Source organism: Alternaria arbusti, assembly GCF_024043155.1.
Source record: "Alternaria arbusti strain BMP 1465 chromosome Unknown scaffold_3, whole genome shotgun sequence".
Classification (NCBI taxonomy): domain Eukaryota; kingdom Fungi; phylum Ascomycota; class Dothideomycetes; order Pleosporales; family Pleosporaceae; genus Alternaria; species Alternaria arbusti.
In genome coordinates, this window is record NW_026249943.1 from 60,749 (window position 1) to 80,562 (window position 19,814).

The 19,814-nt window shown below is 54.2% G+C and overlaps 7 protein-coding genes across 7 annotated transcripts; 5 read left to right on the forward strand and 2 right to left on the reverse strand.

Moving 5' to 3' along the window:
- Nucleotides 1-190: 190 nt before the first annotated feature.
- On the forward strand, nt 191-1,694 carry J4E86_002625 (uncharacterized protein; the record flags this gene model as incomplete). The annotated part of the gene is made up of 5 exons (XM_051443183.1): nt 191-256; nt 377-459; nt 511-747; nt 835-943; nt 990-1,694. 5 exons carry the CDS (start codon nt 191-193, stop codon nt 1,692-1,694), a joined length of 1,200 nt encoding a protein of 399 aa, XP_051304678.1.
- A 996-nt stretch (nt 1,695-2,690) lies between these two features.
- On the forward strand, nt 2,691-4,963 carry J4E86_002626 (uncharacterized protein; the record flags this gene model as incomplete). Its single annotated transcript, XM_051443184.1, has 3 exons — nt 2,691-2,727; nt 2,781-3,423; nt 3,472-4,963. 3 exons carry the CDS (start codon nt 2,691-2,693, stop codon nt 4,961-4,963), a joined length of 2,172 nt encoding a protein of 723 aa, XP_051304679.1.
- Nucleotides 4,964-5,568: 605 nt separating this feature from the next.
- J4E86_002627 (uncharacterized protein) lies at nt 5,569-5,770 on the reverse strand (the record flags this gene model as incomplete). The annotated part of the gene is given in 2 exon segments (XM_051443185.1): nt 5,569-5,578; nt 5,598-5,770. The coding sequence occupies 2 exon segments, from the start codon at nt 5,768-5,770 to the stop codon at nt 5,569-5,571; spliced, it is 183 nt and encodes a 60-aa protein (XP_051304680.1).
- Nucleotides 5,771-8,284: 2,514 nt separating this feature from the next.
- J4E86_002628 (uncharacterized protein) lies at nt 8,285-8,998 on the forward strand (the record flags this gene model as incomplete). The annotated part of the gene is made up of 2 exons (XM_051443186.1): nt 8,285-8,480; nt 8,592-8,998. 2 exons carry the CDS (start codon nt 8,285-8,287, stop codon nt 8,996-8,998), a joined length of 603 nt encoding a protein of 200 aa, XP_051304681.1.
- A 630-nt stretch (nt 8,999-9,628) lies between these two features.
- On the reverse strand, nt 9,629-10,758 carry RHO2 (Rho GTPase; the record flags this gene model as incomplete). The annotated part of the gene is made up of 3 exons (XM_051443187.1): nt 9,629-10,120; nt 10,177-10,255; nt 10,718-10,758. The coding sequence occupies 3 exons, from the start codon at nt 10,756-10,758 to the stop codon at nt 9,629-9,631; spliced, it is 612 nt and encodes a 203-aa protein (XP_051304682.1).
- Nucleotides 10,759-11,760: 1,002 nt separating this feature from the next.
- J4E86_002630 (uncharacterized protein) lies at nt 11,761-15,271 on the forward strand (the record flags this gene model as incomplete). The annotated part of the gene is made up of 3 exons (XM_051443188.1): nt 11,761-12,772; nt 12,823-13,082; nt 13,130-15,271. 3 exons carry the CDS (start codon nt 11,761-11,763, stop codon nt 15,269-15,271), a joined length of 3,414 nt encoding a protein of 1,137 aa, XP_051304683.1.
- Nucleotides 15,272-16,200: 929 nt separating this feature from the next.
- Nucleotides 16,201-18,133, forward strand: J4E86_002631 (uncharacterized protein; the record flags this gene model as incomplete). The annotated part of the gene is made up of 5 exons (XM_051443189.1): nt 16,201-16,278; nt 16,340-16,353; nt 16,500-16,647; nt 16,699-17,223; nt 17,273-18,133. 5 exons carry the CDS (start codon nt 16,201-16,203, stop codon nt 18,131-18,133), a joined length of 1,626 nt encoding a protein of 541 aa, XP_051304684.1.
- Between the last annotated feature and the right edge of the window lie 1,681 nt (nt 18,134-19,814).

Sequence of the window (19,814 nt, forward strand, 5' to 3'; positions counted from 1 at the left end):
ATTGCCCAATCTAAACATGCTCCGTCCGCAGCGTCTCCATAACAGCCCTCTGGTCCCCACTGCGAAGGTCCCTAGTCTTCGACAACCCCCGCCTTTCACACATCCCTACACGCGCGTCTACACCTGTCGACGCTTTCTTGTCACTTCTCTCACCTCTTCAGATCATCCCTAGCACACGTGCATCGCAATCATGGCTGAGAAAGAAGGATCGGCAGTGCCACCCCAGGCCAGAGGCTCATGGACGAGCTTCCTCAAGGTATGTAATTATCCCAGCATCCTCACGTGTCTAGAGATATTCGCGCATAGCGATTAGGCTCGTACCTTCAGGAATTATGGTGGTTCGACTCGAACATGGCATTTGACTGATACACGATAGTCCATCGCGTCCTTCAATGGCGACCTGTCCACGATGACGGCGCCTGCCTTCATTCTCTCCACAAAGTCCCTCACCGAGTTCTCGTACGTCTCAGTCATTACCACCGCCTAGAAGACAACCCTAACCCACAACAGCTCATACTGGACCGAACACCCCTCCGTCTTCGTCGCACCGGCCGCCGAGAAGGACCCTGCCAAGCGGGCCATGCTGGTGCTGAAGTGGTTCCTGAGCACACTGAAGCAGCAGTACGCCAGTCGGTCGGAAAAGCTGGGTAGCGAGAAAAAGCCTCTGAACCCCTTCCTGGGCGAGCTCTTCCTGGGCAAGTGGGAGGACCAGGCAGGCACAACACAGCTCGTCAGCGAGCAAGTCAGGTACGCGCACACACGCGTTTGCGATGGCTAAGCCTGTCGTAAGCATGCCATGCGTATAGTACGGAAGAGCTAATGCAATGCGCGCAGTCATCATCCACCCGTCACGGCTTACTCCATCTGGAACGACCAACACGGCGTCCGGCTAGAGGGCTACAACGCGCAGAAGGCGTCCTTCAAGACCACCATCAATGTCAAGGTAATTACCCTTAGTACCTTTGATGTACACCGCTGACATTTCACAGCAAATCGGACATGCCATGCTCCACCTCGACAACTACAACGAAAGCTACCTCATCACCCTCCCCGCCCTCCACATCGAAGGCCTCATCACAGGTTCCCCTTACGTCGAGCTCAACAGCAGCACCTACATCCAATCCTCCACCGGCTACACCGCGCGCATCGACTACAGCGGCAAGGGCTGGGTCTCCGGAAAGAAGAACTCGTTCACCGCCGTGCTATACCCCGAGGGCAAGGAGAAGGAAGCCATCTACAAGGTCGATGGCCAATGGACCGACTCGTTCCAGATCAAGGATGCCAAGACCAAGGCCGTCGTCGACACATTCGACCACAAGTCCACAAAGACAACGCCCCTCACCGTCGCCGCCATCGAGCAACAAGACGACTTCGAGACACGGCGCGCGTGGAAGAAAGTGTCAGATGCGATTAACAGTGGCAACATGGACCTGACAAGCGCGGAGAAGACCATCATCGAGACCCGCCAGCGCGAGATGCGACAACAGGAGAAGGACGCTGGGAAGGAATGGGAGCGCAAGTTCTTCTCAAGAGCACCAAAGTACCCGTTGTTTGAGCAGCTGGCCAAGAAGATCGGTGAGGGTATCAACGATGGGCAGACGAATGGTGTGTGGAACTTTGACAAGCAGAAGGCGGATGCGGCGAAGAGTCCGTTCCATCCGGATGTTGTGCCGCCGATTTATGAGAGAAAGTGAGACAGGACCTCTTCCAGCACACACGTGGTGTCTCTTCGATCGTAAGGGATGAGTATAATAATGCTGTTCGGCACACTAGAATCAAACGGAAGCCGGTCGGGCTTGAGACAAAATCGCAGTACACGGGCACCAGCGACTCGTGGAGAATCATGCTATTTGAGCCATGACGGAAACGGCGCAATAGCCTGACGAGGATCTCTTTCATTGCTACAAGTAGTTCTAGTATAACGAGGGAAGGAAACACATGAGTCTCGCATTGTTGAAGTTTGACCCTAATTTACATGTTGGTGATGATACAGATACGTTTACACATGCACTGGCGGAGTTTGACTGCTGGTTCAGCTATTGTGACGCGTCTTTTGAATCCGTCCTTTTATCATTCCCATGTCGCTGCCAGCATTGTCGGAAGATTTCCATCTACACATAACGTTAGATTTGTTGTCTGAACATGACCTTACTTCTTTTGGTGATTCCTCGGCTTCTGCAAGTCCAGACGCCAGAAGCAACAACGCTGGTTGACAAAACTTACCTCCTGCTTACACGCCCGCCAGTCTTTCTTTTCGTAGTAACAATCCGTCAATTTTGTGTTCTCGTCTGCGCAGCCTGTGCTGTAGATACGCTTGTCCCTGGTTGTTCTCGTTAGTCTACCGAGCTTCTATTCGCTTTTCAACTTCTGCTCCTCGCTTCCCCGGATCTCCGCATCTACGCAAACCGAAAAGCTGGAAATTCTGTACGCACCAGTCATCGGGTTCATCGTCAATCAACAATTGCGCTGCTGCTGCGCGGGATTTGTCTTCGTTTGACATACTTCAAAGAGTTGGATAGAGGATTTGAGACACGTGGTGTGAAGATATCGAGTTGCGGAAACTTGCGCAGGGTCTTGTCATTGAGAGAGTTGATTTGAGCACGGTCGGCCAATCTCGGTCCGCACTGCTACTAAACGTCACCTTCAGTCAGCATACGAATCCCACATCGCATATCAATATCGCAAACATCATGGCGAGCAAAAAGATGAATGTGCTGGTATACTCCGGTACGCCATCTCCAACCTTCTCACACCCCACCAAGATTACTAACCCCGCCCAGGAAACGGCAGCACCACAGAGTCCGTCCGCCACTGCCTCTACACTCTACGGCGCCTCCTATCCCCATCTTACGCCGTCATCCCCGTAACAGGCGACACCCTCATCAAAGAACCCTGGTTCAGCACATGCGCTCTACTCGTCTTTCCCGGCGGCGCCGATCTAGGCTACTGTCGCACACTCAACGGCGAAGGCAACCGCCGGATTAGTCGGTATGTAAACGCCGGTGGTTCTTATCTCGGTTTCTGCGCCGGAGGATACTACGGTAGCAGTAGATGTGAATTCGAAGTAAACGACCCCAAAATGGCTGTTGAAGGAGAGAGGGAACTGGGTTTCTTTCCTGGGACGTGTAGGGGATTGGCGTTTGAGGGGTTCAAGTATGCGAGTGAAGCTGGGGCGAGGGCGGCGGAAATTAAGATTGAGAAAGGTGCTTTTGAGGGTGTTGATGAGGGGGTAGGCGATGTGTTCAAGAGCTATTATAATGGTGGGGGTGTTTTCGTTGATGCAAAGAAGCTGGAGAGTAGGGGAGTGCAGATCTTGGCGAGTTATACGGAGGACTTGCATGTTGAGAGTGGGGAGGGGAAGGCCGCGGTTGTGTATCGGAAGGTTGGTGAGGGGCATGCGGTTGTTACTGGGCCGCATCCTGAGTACGTTTGCGTCGTTCCATGTAACACGTTCTTACTAACATACCGTAGATTCGCGCCCCAAAACTTGAGCAAGATCCCCAGCTTACCTTCGTATGCTTCCGTTATCAGCGACATCGCAGCCACAGATGCCACTCGACTTGACTTCATGCGCTTAATCCTCCGCAAACTTGGGCTGCAGGTCAATGAGCAGGAACAAGCGGTACCGTCCCTTTCCCGTCTGCATCTCACCGCTCATAACCTATCAGACGTCGCTGACCTCGTCGCTACGTGGAGTGAAATCATCACTGTAGTTGATGGCGATGAGTATATTAAGGGCGAGAACGATGTGTTTCGCATCGAGAAGGAGGGTAGTGCATGGAGCGTCAAGGAGTTGAAGAGGGCTGTTAGCGCTGTGTCGGAGAAGCTGCCTACTCTTGCTTCTGTTACTAACAGTAGCAAAGAGAGTGTTGAAGAACAAACTCGAGAAAAGGAGGACGATAACAAGAAGAAACCCAAAACACCAGAGGAGGAGATACAGGAATGTGTCGCGTACACCTCCGCCACCTCCCCCGACCAAATCGTATCCTACGAGAAGATCGTGAAGGTCATAATGCCTCACGAGAAGGCTTTGCCATCAGCTGAAGAGACGAAATTCCACCACGAATCCTTCTACGCAAACCTCCACCACTACCACACCAAGCTCCGCAACCCGAACGCTTCCTTCGGCAAACACCTCATCTACGGCGAAGTCGTAACATCCACTAACACGCTCCTCGAGAAGAACCCGTCTTTATTACGCAGCCTCCCCAACGGCTTCACCATAACAGCAACCACGCAAATCGCGGGTCGCGGCCGCGGAAACAACGTCTGGATCGCGCCGCCGGGGGCGCTGATGTTTAGTACCGTGCTGCACCATTCCTTCACGCTGAGTCAGAGTGCGCCCGTGGTGTTTGTGCAGTATCTTGCTGCACTGGCTATCGTCCAGGGCATACAGAACTACGCGCCGGGCTACGAAAAAATACCCGTGAAGCTAAAATGGCCAAATGATATCTACGCGCAGTTACCTGGTTCTTCGAATAACCCCGTTGTCAAAATCGGAGGCATTCTGGTGAATAGCAGTTATTCGGGGAGTACGTATGATGTCGTCACAGGCATTGGACTCAATCTGAGTAATGCGGCGCCGACTACGAGTCTCAACCTCCTCGCCAAGTCTCTGAACCCGCCGTTGAAGGACTTTACGGAGGAGAAGTTGCTGGCGAGTATACTTGCGCATTTTGAAACCCTCTACTCCACATTCACACAATCCGGGTTCACGCGCGAGATGGAAGAATTCTACTACGCCAACTGGCTTCATACGGACCAATTGGTTACACTGGAGAGTGTGGATGGGGTGGAGACGGGGATGAAGGCGAGGATAAAGGGGATTACGCGTGATTGGGGGTTGTTGCTTGCAGAGGAGATGAGGGAGGTGGATGGACGGGGGACGGGGAGAGTGGTGCAGGTGCAGAGTGATGGGAATAGCTTTGATTTCTTTAGGGGGTTGGTTAGGCGGAAGGTGTGACGTGTGGGGAGTGAGGAGGTTGGATGTGGATGTTGATGAATCGATTTGATGGTTGATGAGAGACTTGTGTTGTTGTGAGTTGGGTTCTTTACAGCGCTGGTGGAAGAATGGTCTCGCCCTAGAAAATATTACCGGCATCGATCATGAGATGAATGATATGTATGTCATGTATTGTGGGCCAGACATATGTCCAGATACCCAGTATAGACGTCCGTAACCTATACCCTTTCCATGTTGATGCTAGATCCCTGACAGTCAAGTGTAAACCTCCGTGTATCCCATGCTAACCATGTCTAAGCCAAAACATTCTTTACCAGAGAACTCCTGCAGACATCTCTCAAGTCCAGTGGTCAGCCACAGTGAAAGCATCCGCTCAGCACTGAAGGTTGCAAGCCTTGCACCTGCCATCATAGGCATTGCAGACATCGTTGTGGCACTTGGCGTAGCAGTTCCTGTCGCAGTTACCCTATCAAAGCACTATCATCAGTAAACCCCTTCTAGCAAATAGCTCGAAATCCAGATAAGACTTACCGCACGACACCCATTATACTGCTCATGACACATCTTACACACATCCCCGCTAGCCATGCAAGTAGGACCCGGCTTCATAACACACTGCTGACCCTTGGGGCACGACCACTTCTTCTGCCAGCAGTGGTCCTTGCACTCGAGGAGGTCGCCGTTGCCGCGGTTGCAATACTCGGCGCCGTTGTTGAAGCACTTGTCGCATTTGTCGGAGGCGAAGATGGGGAGAGTGAGCATGAGGATGCTGAGGAGAAGGAAGACGAAGTGGAGGGGGGATTTCATTTTGGTGTTGAGAGTGGATTCTGGTTGGAGTGGTGTATGAATTGGTGTTTTGGACGGCTGAGTTTGGGGATGGATGGTTGAGTGATGGAGGAGAAGGAAGGAGATGAGGAGAGCTGTAGGGAGGGGATTATATATGCTACCGCAGGCTTGAAAAGGTAAGAGATGTTGTTTGGGCGTCGGTGTGGCTACGGAGACGTCAGGAGACGAGGAGAAGCGGTGGAGAGCCTGGCATAGCCTGCCTTCACCTTTACTTGGGCGTTTGAAGCCACTTTGATCTTACAGGTGGTTAGCAAGAGCGGTGGAGGAGGCGGCATCCTTCACCTTGACCTTGCCTTTTCGAGCCAATGAGCCGAAGCTGTAAGTACATCATCAGTTCTCGTTTGCCGAAACGTCACCGAAGGGCTACAATGCATCAAAATCTAGTATATCCATCAGAAGTCTCCAGTACAACTATCTCTCTTATAGAACCATGTCATATCGATGTCAAATCTGAATAAAACAACGCGCACTCCAGTATACCAACTATTCAGCCATTTGAATATCCACAAATCCATTTCCAGAGACCAGTCAAGCACACACCTACCATATGTCCTCCCGCCCCAACAACTTTGACTACCCCCGCCCTCCTAAACCCCCATTCGTCATCTCACTCCACCCACCCCCTTCCCCTCCCCACAAAGCCCTCCCCCCAACAAATCCTCACCACATTAATAACCGCCCCCACACTCTCCCGGATAATTCGGATTCATCTCAGGAGGATAGATGCATTCCCCATCTTTACACTTGCCGCACGAGCAGACAATGTACGATTCCCAAAAGCCTGCAGAGGTAGAGGTACGAAGTCAGTATATGTCTCACATGTCCTTCGTACAGCCGGGACTTACCTTCATTGGTGCAATGTGAAAGGGTGTAGTCGTCCTCTCTGCTGCAGCGATCTGGTGCACCGGGCGTGCACTTAGGGCCACGTGCGTCATTGGCGAGAACGGGCAGTACGATCGTGAGGAAGGCGAAGAAGGTGGGGATGAGGTATGTGGTTGACTTCATGTTGTTGATGGTTTTGGTGAGGAGTTGTCGTAGTAGTAGTTGTTGTTGGGTCGGAATTTGTTGTGTAGTGATGGAGATGTTGTGGTCGTAGATAACGAAGGAACTGTGGACATGAGCAAGAGGGCTATTATATAGGCCTTGGAGATGTTCAATGAACGCTTTACATGAAGGACAGATCATGGAGATATTGATGTGTTTGTTAAGAAGTACAGCCAACGCATCGGTTGACTCTGTGAGCATGATTTGTTCCATCAGGAAAACAGGGGGTAGCTCGTTCGTAAAACCCCTGTGAACATAACAGATCCTCCATGACAATGGGTGCCAGATGACATCACCGACTCCCCAGCTATCGCTTTCGACCGCCTTTGTCTAACGAAGCAGCTTCATCGCATCAGCCGCCACTATGCTACAGTATGCTCGAACTATTGTTTTCTGGTCAGCGAATGCCTCACCGGTGAAGTCTCGACACTTACCACATCTCTGCCAGCAGCCAGCAGCCAGCAGCCATCTATCGTCCAATGCAGTGCGCAGACGCGGTCTCGCACCACTGCGGATAAGGACACCTGTAGTTCCTCTGCCAAACACCGTTGACACAGATCTGGACCGCATGGCCACCGGGGGAGCATCGGGTTGCAGCGCGGTGAGGGCATCTGTCTGGCTTTGATCCTGAGGTGGCGAGAACGGGTGCGGTGATCGTGAGCAGGGCTAGGATGGCGGAGAGAGTGTATCTGAATGACTTCATAGTGTTGACGTTGACGTATAGGTTCCTGAGGTAGGTGCGACGGGGGATCTAGGTATAGACAGTGGGAGGAAAGTGCAGCTGCAGGTAGCGGAATGAAGGAAGACAGCTGAAGGTCTGAAGATGCAGAACTTGCGCGAAAGTGAGTACTGTTTGTGCGTACGTGAAGCTACCTAGGTAAGAGAACTGGTGATGAGTTTTGTTTCGTCAGTGGCATGACGACGCGATGCACGTTTACTCGGCTCTTGCACATGAGGCAGGTGCGGTCGACCCGACCCTCGAAGTGAGAGCAGATGTGGCTTTCCAACGCTGGAGACACCTAAAGCGGATTTCAAGACGATACTTTACGCGCTGGTCTCCGGAAGGGCCTCAATTTACCGGCCTCGTTCAATTATCATCGAGTCTCGGGCGTGTTGTAGATTGTCTGGACGCATGTGCAGGCGATTGTCATTACTGAGGTTGGCATGCATATCACGACGATCTCGTCGTGCAGAGCTAAGATCTCGAAATCATATTTTCCGTGCATGGCCGGGCTCGTCCAGATATCGTTGTTGTTGTCGTCGCGTGCGACGTCCATCATGAGCTCGAGTCGTCCCTCCCCAACCCACTAGCCCCTCTTGGCGAACAAGGGTCTCTCCGCGCATCGCGAATTTCCAATCCAACCATCACCACCAACACCAACAACCCACCTCCGCCTTGCCCCCGCCATTGCGCCTCACACAACACCCACAATGAACCTCTCCGCATTCCGACCGGTCTTCCGACCATACAAACCCACCCAAATCACGCAAGCGACAAACATTTGGCAAAGAACCGCACAATGGACATGTCCGCAGCAGCAGCAAAAGTCGCAACGAGCAGCCTTCTCATCGACACCGAATTTGCAGAAGAGGAGTAAAAAGGGACCGGGGAATGATCCTAGGATAAGTACGTCTCTCCCCTTCCTACCTCCCCATCAGACCTGCCCCCTCCCATTCGATCCAATCCAATCCAATCCACCCACCCATCACCATAAAACCCCAGCTAACACCCCCCTAGCAAACATCCGCTACCATCTCTCCCACCCCCTAACCCCCCGCCCCCTCCACTTCTCCCGCAACCGCTCCCTGCGCCACTGGACCATCCACCGCGCGTGGCTGCTCTTCCTGCGCAAACGTCGCTGGGCCGAAGAACGCGTCTTAGAAAGGCAATACATGGCCATGCGATCTGCATGCGAACACCTGCGCCTCATGGACAACAACGGTAATCTTGTGAAGGAAGAGGAGGCTGGAGGTAGGGGCGCGGATCCGAGTCGATTGGGAAGCAAGGGCAGGGAGGTGGGTAGGTTGTATCGCAGTGCGATGCTTAAGAGGGGGATTTGGGGGAGTGTGCCCGTGGAGTATGGGAGGGTGCAGACGGATTTTCCGGCGAGGGAGGGGTGGAATCATGGGTGGACGAGGGATTAGAGACTCGTGAGAATGCGTTGTGTTGGACGGACGTGGATGCAATGATGGGATTGTACAATATGTATATAGCAAAAAAGCGGTCGATGTCGTCATTAGCATCTTGTATACATTCATTACCGTCACGTTCCTCAGAGACAACGAGAAGTATGCGTGTAAAATCTCATTGGTAGATTACTGTCTTCTAGTTTACTGAGCGTGCCCATCATTCCTCTCTCAAGAATATACAACTGAATTGCCAAAAGGAGGAGCCGAAATGAGTGGATGATGATGGCGCGTTCTCGTCAATCATTAAGCCAACATCTTTCGAATGGATAAGCCAACGTATGTTTCCGCCTCGGCTTCCAACGCAGCATCAGAACAGCCAGTCTTTTTCTCTTTCCAGCTCAATCAATCAAAGACCAAGAACAAAAAAGGTTATGTGTAATGCAGTTATAAGCGCTCAAACAAGCAGTCAAGACAAAAAAGATCGCCCAGGAAGAACAAGTAGAAAAGAATTGAGAATGAGAAAAATTGAAGGCCCCAAATATATCGTACCAACTCCAGTTTGTCGTGACTCCGCCCAATGCAGTGTGTGTGATATGAAGATAAGAAGAAGATATAAGATGCAAGAGAGACGGTTTCTCAAAAGTCTCACAGGACAACGCATCCGCACCCGGGATTCTCCTTCTTATCCACACTCAGCAGCGCCGCCCTGGTCGCCGCTTCAAAAACATCGTCCACGCCATCCCCTGTCAGGGAACTACATTCGAGGTATTTCCTCGCGCCAATCATATCCTTCATATCGGCGCCTTGTTTCGGTGTCGTAAACCTCAAGCTCTTCTTGCGCATTTCTTCCTGTGCGAGGGGGTCGTCGCGGAGATCTTTTTTCAGGCCGACGAGGATAATGGGGACGGTGGGACAGCGTTCGCGGGCCTCCTCTGCCCACTTGTGCTTAACGTTATCGAGGGAGTCGGGGGAGTCGACGCTGAAGCCGATGAGGATGACGTGGGCTTTGCTGTAGGCGAGGGGACGGAGGCGCTCGTAGTCTTCTTGGCCGGCTGTATCCCATAGGGCGAGTTGCACGGACTTGCCGTCTACTCTACAGTCGGTGACGTAGTTTTCAAAGACGGTTGGGACGTAGCGCTAATGACGGGTTAGGATATTGGGAAACGGCTTATCGGTCGATGTATTGGACGTACTGTTGGAAAATATCCGAGAGTGAAGACGCTCAGAAGACTAGTCTTGCCGCAAGCACCGTCGCCAATAATGACCAACTTCCTAAAGGCACAAGATCAGCATGCTGTGTGGGTGAAGGGTGCATGGTGTGACAGCGTCGGCGTGACCGAGAGTGGATGTCGGCGCAAACAAGAGGATGAAGTGCAGTGCATGACCAAAAAGAGGAAGAATTGAGCGCGAGTCGATAAAAAGTGGACATGGGGGACATGTAGGGTGGCCTATTTTTAGTTGGTCGTGTCGTCGGACCGGGTGCGCCAATGCAAGCTATGGCGCAAAACCGGGGTGCCTCAGCTCCAGTCTTGATCATGCCATTGCAAGAGAAAACAGAATGAATGGAGAAATCGGAGAAACTGATGGGTAGACGCAGATTTGGTGTCGTCAAAAGAGAGTCGGACGGAAGGAAATAACGTTGGGAAAAGCAATTGCGCGCGTAAGAAAACGGTCGTGAGAGATCGACATGAGATAAGTTTTGACCAGGGTCCAGAAAGTGAAGATCAAACGTACCTGCGCATTACAGGCTCGCCATTCTGCTGCTGCTGGGCCATTGTGGGGGTGTGTTTGGGGAAATGCCGCACTCAGCGGGAGTCTTGTCCGGAGATGCTGGGTCGTGTTATTGGCTGGAGCGCGTTCGCAGTTGCGGTCGTGGTGTCGTAGAAGCCGAAGGGGAGCGGTGCGCGGGCGGAAGGATACAGTGAAGTAGCCTTGTTTGCGCGAGGGCGTTGTCGAGGGTGTTGTCGGGGTAATGCGAGTGTAATGGCGCGAGCGAGGTGGTCTCGGGCCCAACAATGGTGATTGGCGATGTTATGGCTCGCGACGAGCGAGTGTCAATGGCGCGCCGGGGCGGAGAGAAGCGACAGACTACCGGAGGGGTGGTGAGTGTCGGTGGATGGGTGTCGAGGTGAAGGTGAAAGTAATGCGTGAGTCCAGCGACAGCAACGGATGCAATGGGAGCAAAAAGCGGTGGTGCAGTAATGAAGTGGACGGGCCGGTGTTTAAGAATGAAGCTTGGGGACGATCACAGCGGAGACAGGCACGAGCTAGAGCTACAGACGGCTGGGCTGGGGACGGGGGACGCTGGCGTGGTCAGGGTGCGGTGTGCGAGAGCGAGTGTGTTGAGATACGAATGAATGGCCGTCGCGGAGCACCTGCACAGCCTCTCGCCCAGTTCCTTCCGTTCCAGAAGACGCCAAGACGTGGCACCTGCGGCAGGTGCGAATCGCAACGCGGTACCACAATGGGCCGACGACCATCAACAAGAGGCTACGACAGCGCGGCATGTGCTAGCAGCCCGAGCCCGAGCACACGACCGTCATACCCCAAAGCCTGAACGCCTGTCTGCCGCGACACAGCACGAAGCCCCCCATCTGCCCTGGTGTGCGTGACGCCCCTCCAATTCCTCTCCTCCACCTCCACCTCGCACTTTTGCTCCCCGGTGGCCGTACGCTAGCCCTCCCGCGCCATCGCCCGAGCTGTCACCCACTCGACTCCCCAGACCCGCGCTCTAACAGCCGTGCAGCAGGACACCGCGACATACACACACTCCCCCCATGGCCCAGGGAACACGCGGGCCCGCCCCGGCTCAACTGCCGCCCAACGGCACTGCGACGCACGCCCACGATGCCACCCCGACCACCGTCAACCGCAAGAAGCAGAAGCGACGCGAGAAGGAGGCCGCCAAGCGAGCCGCACAGGAGCCGCCTGCGCCTGCGCCCGCGCGGAATGGCGTGTCGCCTGCCCGAGGGCCGCCCGGCCAGCAGCAGTACGCCGACCCGGAGCTGGACGAGGCGGCGTACGACGAGGGGGAGTACTACTCGGACGAGGAGTACGAGCACGCGTACGGCACAAACGGCGACTACCCGCAGGGCTACGGCCACGCCCCAATGCGCAGCCAAGCGGGCAAGAAGACGCGGCGGAAGAAGAAGGCGCCCTCCGCACCCCCTCCGCTGGCCTACACCCAGCACGTCGCATCACGCCTCAGCCCCGCACCCGCCCACCAAATGTCGCCCGCCCACTCGGTCGCGCGCTCCGGCGCCCGCGGCGACCGCATATGGAACACGACCATGCAGGACGAGCGGGACCGCATACGCGAGTTCTGGCTGTCCCTTGGCGAGGACGAGCGCAAGTCGCTCGTCAAGATCGAAAAGGAGGCGGTTCTGCGCAAGATGAAGGAGCAGCAGAAGCACTCGTGCAGCTGCACCGTCTGCGGGCGGAAGCGCACCGCCATCGAGGAGGAGCTGGAGGTTCTATATGATGCATATTACGAAGAACTCGAGCAGTACGCGCACCACCAGCAAGACGTCGGTAGTTTCATTCCCGAGGCTAATTATGGTTATGCGTCCAGTGCTCCTCACCACCCGCGCCCCATGCTGAACCCCCACCCCCCGCCCGGCCCCTACGACGACGACGAAGAAGAGTACGACTCGGGCGAGGAAGAGGAGGAAGACTCCGAGTACGACAGCGAGATCTCGTCAGAAGGCGGCTACAGCTCAGGCGAGCGCAGTCTGCCGCCGCCCGAGCCCTCAGACTTCCTCCAGTTTGGCAGCAGTCTGCAGGTCAAAGGTATGCCCACCCCCTACCCGTGCTGGGAGCATGCTGATTCATCCTTTTAGGTGGCATACTTACGGTTGCTGACGATTTGCTCAAGAACGATGGGAAGAAGTTCATCGAGATGATGGAGCAGCTCGCTGAGCGTAGGATGCAACGGGAAGAAGATGCTCAAGTCCAGGCTCACCCCGGCGCCCAGCACCGATCCTACAGCGGCCACAGCCACAGCGCTCCCCCGCCCGATGAAGACGACTACGACGAAGAGGGCGAAGACGAGGAAGAGTACGACGACGACGACTACGAGGAGGACGAAGAGGATGAGGAAGTGCGTATTTTAGGCTGGACTATCTATCTGCAACTAACCCCGCCCAGGGCGCCATGACCGAGGAGCAACGGATGGAGGAAGGCCGGCGAATGTTCCAGATCTTCGCAGCGCGAATGTTTGAGCAGAGAGTGCTCCAGGCGTATCGAGAAAAGGTGGCCGCGGAACGACAGCAAAAGCTACTCGAAGAACTGGCGGAGGAGGATGTGCGGAAAGATGCGAAAGAGGCAAAGAAAGCAAAGGAAGCCCAGAAGCGCAAGGAGAAGAAAGACAAACAACGGCAGCTGAAGGCGGAACAGGAGGCTCGCAAGGAAGCCGAACGAGCAGCCAAGGAAGCCGAGGCCAAGGCTGCGGAGGAGAAGCGACTAGAGGAACAGCGGAAGAAGCGAGAAGAGCAGCGCAAGAAAAAAGAGGCCGAACGCAAAGCCCAGGAGGAGGAGAAGCAGCGCAAGGAGGCCGAGCGTCTGAAACGACAGCAGGAAGAGCGCGAGCGACAACAGGAGGCAGAGAGAAAAGCACGCGAACAGAAAGCCCTCGAGAAGAAGGCCAAAGACGAGGCAAAACGGAAGGAACGTGAAGAGCGGGAAGCGAGGGAGAGAGAAGCGAAAGAGAAGAAGGCACAGGAGGACAAGGACCGCAAGGAACGGGACTCGAAGACCAAGGGCCAGACGCGCAAGGAGGATCAAGCCGCCGCTGCAGCTGCCCACAACGCTATCGCAGGTGCGAAAAAGGCCTCGCAGCCAGTAGCTGTTGCGCTGCCTCCTCAACTGCTGAAGCAAAATTCGTCTACGGGAATGCCATCGCCGCAGGTCACGCCAGCTGTACCGAAGGCTCCAACACCGAACCGACCGCGCCAAACATCGCACCAGACCTCCCACGGCTCCTCGCCGAAGACTCCCCATGCTACTCTAGGAACAAGCAAGTCGACATCCCCGACCTCCCAGCTGCCAAACCAGTCGATACCAAGGTCGATCTTGACGAAACCGCCAATCCAACAACAAGGTCTGGGGACCCCGCATGGACAGCCATCGTCTCCGATGCCTCCAATGGGACCACCACCAGGTATGCAAGGGCCGCCAGGACTGAGTATGAATATGCCTCCAGGGCTGAACGGCTTCCCTGGCCATGGATCGATGATGCCTGGAATGATGGGCCCACGGCCAAACATACCGTTCTTCCCTCAACCAGCGCCCCAGAGCTTCCGTGGATTCCCACCTCCTGGCATGCACACACCAGGTGCACTTCCAATTGGCCGTGGTTTCCCAATGGAAGGACCACCAGGTTTTCCAGCACCTCCAGGCTTCACTGCGCCAATGCCATCCGCCTTCCCGATGGGCATGCCGACGCACTCGCGGCAGGGCTCGGGGTCTTTTGAACGACTCTCAAACGAGAGCCCCATCACTGGTCCTCAAGCACAGCCCATTCAACGGCCAACGCCAATCAAGCGCCCTTCAAGCGTGAAGGCGGGCGATGAAAATGGACAGCAGGGGTCTGATGTAGACGAACTGGCGAATCACCTAGGCAGTAAAGCGCTGCTGGACGACGATGACGACATCCCCGAACTACCGGATCGACGCCCAAGCATGCAACAACACGGCTCCGTGAGAGCGCCATCATTCGGCTTCGCAGACATACCCGGGTCGCAATATGGCTCGTTCGGAGCACCAGGCGGCGGCAGCATCTGGGGCACACCACCCCTACAAGGCTTCCACTCCGGAGCCAACTGGGGCAACTCGCCCACCTCCAACATCTTCAACAGCCCCTTTTCCATGAACACCACGCGCACCCTCGAACGCAACGCAAACGAGCAGCGCATAGTCTGGCTCCGCCGTACCATCTGCGCTGCATGCAAGACCCTCGCTCCCCGCGCCTCCGATGCAGACGGCTACGTCGACGCGTCGGAAGTACATCGCCAAGTCGAAGCTTCGCGCGGTGCCATGGATCCTGCTGTCTCGGTCGATGAGATTAAGGAGGCGTGCGATATCCTCGATGTCACGCATACGAATGGTGGTGGGAGCCTGGAGTACAAAGAAGATGCCAGTGGCAGGTTGTCGCATATCAAGTTTAGTGATGGTGCGATACAGGTTCCTCCTTCGAGCTTGGGCGAGATTGGCAGTCCTGTGCCAGGCCACAGCGTTCTCGCTGGTGGCTTTGGAGGCAGGTTTCCTGGATTGGGCCCGCAGGGGTTCTGAGATGTTTGGTCAGATTCTGTTCTCTTGGACTGTCATCACATTTTCTTTTGGCTGAACAGGGTGTGCTGTGTATCTCTGTTGGTAAAGCTCCTCCTTCCTACTTGTTCCTTTGTAGATGAGAGACGAGTTGTCGGCCGGTCTAGTCTAGTTCTTCCTCTTGTCATTGATGGCTGCAAGTGGAGGTAATCTAGTCGCTGAGAGATGTGCCATGATGGGACTTTGACGTGCTCTGCATATGGTGATGTGATGCGATATTATTGCTAATGACAGAATCACTATTAACTTCAATATGTGTTAACCCCTCAGTTTCGACTACTCCATCTTATTTGTAACACAGCATAATGACCAGATGCTGACAAGGTTGACAGCATGCCTCACAAAATGTATTCAACTTTCCACGTAGTTCGACGTTGACGGGTAGTGTCGGACGATCCCCACCCAGGACACCGGAACACAGCACGTTGTGGCAACGTTGTAAGAGGAGCGGTCAAGCACGCCGCCTCGTACCAGTGTCACAAAACCCCGCAATTGCGACATTTCACTACCTCAGCAGAAGCATTTGGCTAGACCACCTCGATGACGCTACATTGTATGTTCTGCCAGACGGTTGAGTTTGGGTAGCCTCATGAACTGGTCGAGCAGAGGAAGGATGACGGTATCTTCTCACTCTATTAATAGGATGAAGCTGGTAAAAACGTGGTTAGCCAGGCACGCATCATAATCGTCGGTCCTGCATCGTCATCCCTGCATTCAGTATCCCTGCTAGCGCGTGTCGCCCGGCGGGGTCGTGAGAGCCTCATAGCTGAGCTTGCTACAACGCCGAATGTTCTACGTCTTTTCTTACTTCAATTGAATCATCTACTTTACACCACCCGTTTTCTTTGTACCATTCATATCTCTGTACCTTTCGCTTGCACACACTATTCATCATGTCCGACCCCATCGCCGACGCTGCGCAAAAGCACCCTGCGCCAGATGGCCTCAAATACACGTACGGAACTGCTGGTGTAAGTTCATGAGAGGATCGTTCGAGATATTGAAGCATTCGCATGCTAATAGAGATTTCAGTTCCGAACAAAAGCGTAAGCTATCCCCTGCATTCATACGATAGATGGCTACGGTACCAGCTATCGAGCACCTCCGCGCGCCGCAGCTGGTGACCCTCACACCACCGACCCTCCCACCAACACTCGTCACACACGAAACTCCCGAACTACGCTTACAATAGCAGTGATGTCCTCGATTCTGTCCTCACTCGCGTTGGTCTCATTGCGGCGCTGCGGTCGCGGGCGCTCAAAGGCAAATGGATTGGTGTCATGATCACCGCTTCGCATAATCCTCCTCAGGACAATGGTGTGAAGCTCGTCGAACCAATGGTACAGTTCTTTTCCCACCATGAGGGAAGCTTTGGGCTAACAACTTTCTAGGGCAACATGCTGCAAGAGGACTGGGAGGTCATCAGCACCGAGATGGCGAACAAGGCCACCCCCGAAGACGTCTCGAAATACTACCGCGAAATCGCCGCCCAGAATAAGATCGACCTCAGCACGCCCGCACGCGTTGTCGTAGCCCGTGACACAAGAGCTTCAGGTTCAAGGCTTCTCGGATGCCTCGTCGATGGTTTGAACGGCGCCGGTACTGAAGTCAAGGACTACGGCTTCCTCACCACGCCACAACTACACTACATGGTCAGGTGCTTGAACACCGAAGGTACTAAGGAGGCCTACGGTACACCTACTGAGAAGGGCTACTACGAGAAGTTCGGCGCGGCTTTCAAGACCGCGCTGCGTGGAAAGAAGCCTTCTGGCAGTCTTACGGTCGACGGTGCCAATGGTGTTGGTGGACCGAAGCTGAACGAGCTCATCAAGTATCTCCCCACCAAGGAAGAAGGCGGTCTTGAGATCTCCGTCATCAACGACAACGTCATCAAGCCCGAGAGCTTGAACGTCGACGTAAGCAAACATATTCACAGGTGATGAGAGTTTGCTAATTCACGAACAGTGCGGTGCAGACTATGTCAAGACCAACCAGCGCGCGCCCCCTTCTTCCAAGGCTGGACCCGGTGATCGATGCTGCTCGCTCGACGGTGACGCTGACCGTGTAGTATACTACTTCAAAGATGAGAAGAACGTGTTCCGATTACTCGATGGCGACCGTATCGCGACTCTCGTAGCTTCCTTCCTCGGCGACACTGTTAGGCAAAGTGGGCTGGCAGACAAGCTCAAGATTGGGGTTGTGCAAACCGCCTACGCCAACGGCGCCGCCACGAAGTACGTCGAAGACAACCTCAAGCTCAAGGTCGACTGCACACCCACCGGCGTGAAGTATCTGCACCACGCAGCCGAAAAGCTCGACATTGGTGTCTACTTCGAAGCCAACGGCCACGGCACCGTCATCTTCTCGCACGACACCCTCGACACCATCGAAAAGCACGAGCCCCGCAACCCCGGCGAGAAGGAAGCCCTTGACGTCCTACGCGCCTGCATCAACCTCATCAACCAGTCCGTCGGCGACGCCCTCTCCGACTTCCTCCTCGTCGAAGTCGTCCTCGCGCACAAGCACTGGGGCTGCCAGGAATGGCTCTCAACATACAGTGACCTGCCCAACCGTCTTCTCAAAGTGCTTGTCAACGACCGCACCATCTTCAAGACCACAGATGCCGAGCGCAAACTCACCAGCCCAGAGGGTCTCCAGTCGCAGATTGACAAGGAAGTGCAGAAAGTCCGCCAGGGTCGCTCGTTTGCGAGGGCCTCTGGTACGGAAGACGCTGTCCGCGTGTATGCTGAGGCTGAGACGAGGGCTGAGGCTGATGACCTTGCGAGGAAGGTTAGTGAGCTTGTTAAAGCTGCGGGGAGCAACTAGGAGTTGTGGAAGGACATTTTGCTGGAATTAGACCTGGCGATACAAATAATCGCGGGCACATAGATTCTCATGCTATTGCATCGCTTGTGGATGAATGGATGGATTGGATGAAGGAATGAAATGAACGGGGTGATTGCTAGCAAGGTAGATTAGATGGGGTAAAAGCGAAATGTCATTGATTTGTTCAACTTTGAGGTGTGATTGTGTGAGGGTGGTTGCTGGTTAATTTTTTGGCTGATTCGATGGGTGCCGTGATGATGTTCTATACCCACGTCCGTCCCAAGAGAAAGACGACCACATGATTTCCATTTGAAGATTACGGCTGGGACAATTTAACTTCGTGTGTAACGAATGTATTTCTGAAGCATCTATCTGGTTCACATCGATTTGAGCTTTGTTGGTGTTGTTGTGCTGTATTTGGTGTTCGCGGGCATGTCCGAATCGGGTAACTTGTGCAAAGTCGTGGATTGCAGTCGCAGGTGCCTGGTTTGTTACCACAGGACTGAAAGTCACGTTTGCTCTTGGGTAGGTATGATGGGAGGGGACGCGGAATCTGGATGTGGCTTCTAGTGTTGGAGTACAGTTGAGAAGGAATGTTTTTTTTGACGGGAGATGTTCTTCTTAGATGACTTGCTGGGTAGATTGGTGGGCAGATTGATGAAGGTCGTGGTGATGGTGGGATGTAAGCGCGTTATCATTATCTTGTCCGATTTGGCTCTTGACGGGACCTCTCAGCGCCAGCACTGGCGAGATTCATTCTATGGGACGAACGCATGGCACCGCAAAGCAGAGTATCTCCAAGATGGCTCGGTGTTCTTTCTCCCTCTTCCCCACTTCCGACACACATCGCATTTCACCGCTGGCTAGGATCTCGGCAGCACCGAGTTCACGGATCATCCGCACCCAATAAAACTCCACGCAACCCACGATCCATCTCCAAGCATAAACGTGGCCCATTTCATATCGTCCGAAACATGCATATTTGAAACGAGAGTGGACTGGACAAGCCTCATCAAATCCGAAGAGCCGCCTGCGCACCGCCACATTCCCATATCTCATTCGTCGAGTTATGCATCAACGTCACGATACATAGACTTCATCGATCTTGCGTGAGCAGGTGGCAGTGCAAAAGCATGGTGCAGCTTCATTCTTCCGCTCTCCGCAAACTACTCCGAGCTCACTAAGGGGCGATCTCTCTGGAAAATCTTAGAGCAGCTGGCCAGGCCCTGGAGGCCAAAAATAAAAACCACCCGCCAGAGATGCCATGGCAGAGCCGCGTACCCGGCGTTAAAACGGCGCGTTGGGACAGCCAATGGCTGGGCGTGTCTGGTGGAAGGCGGCTAGGGTCTGGCTCTAGCGAGGCGTCACAGCTCCCTCTAGCGCCGACATCTTGACAGGGCACGACAGGGATCGACGGCCCTTTTCCATCCGCTTTCACGGGCAAGGGACGCGAGGCACTGCTCGTAGCTCTGAACTCTCTCTCACTGCCGTTACTGCTTACTGCTGTCGTTGCTTGCTTCACTCTTGGCTTTCCTTACACTCTGCTTTGTACACTCTTTCTGCTTTGCGCGTATACCCACTTGTCATTTTTCCTTGTGAACAGCAAGCCGCCGAATAAACCCGAATACGACCAACGGCGATCTTTACGGTACAGCAGATCTTACTCAGATCTCAGTGAGAG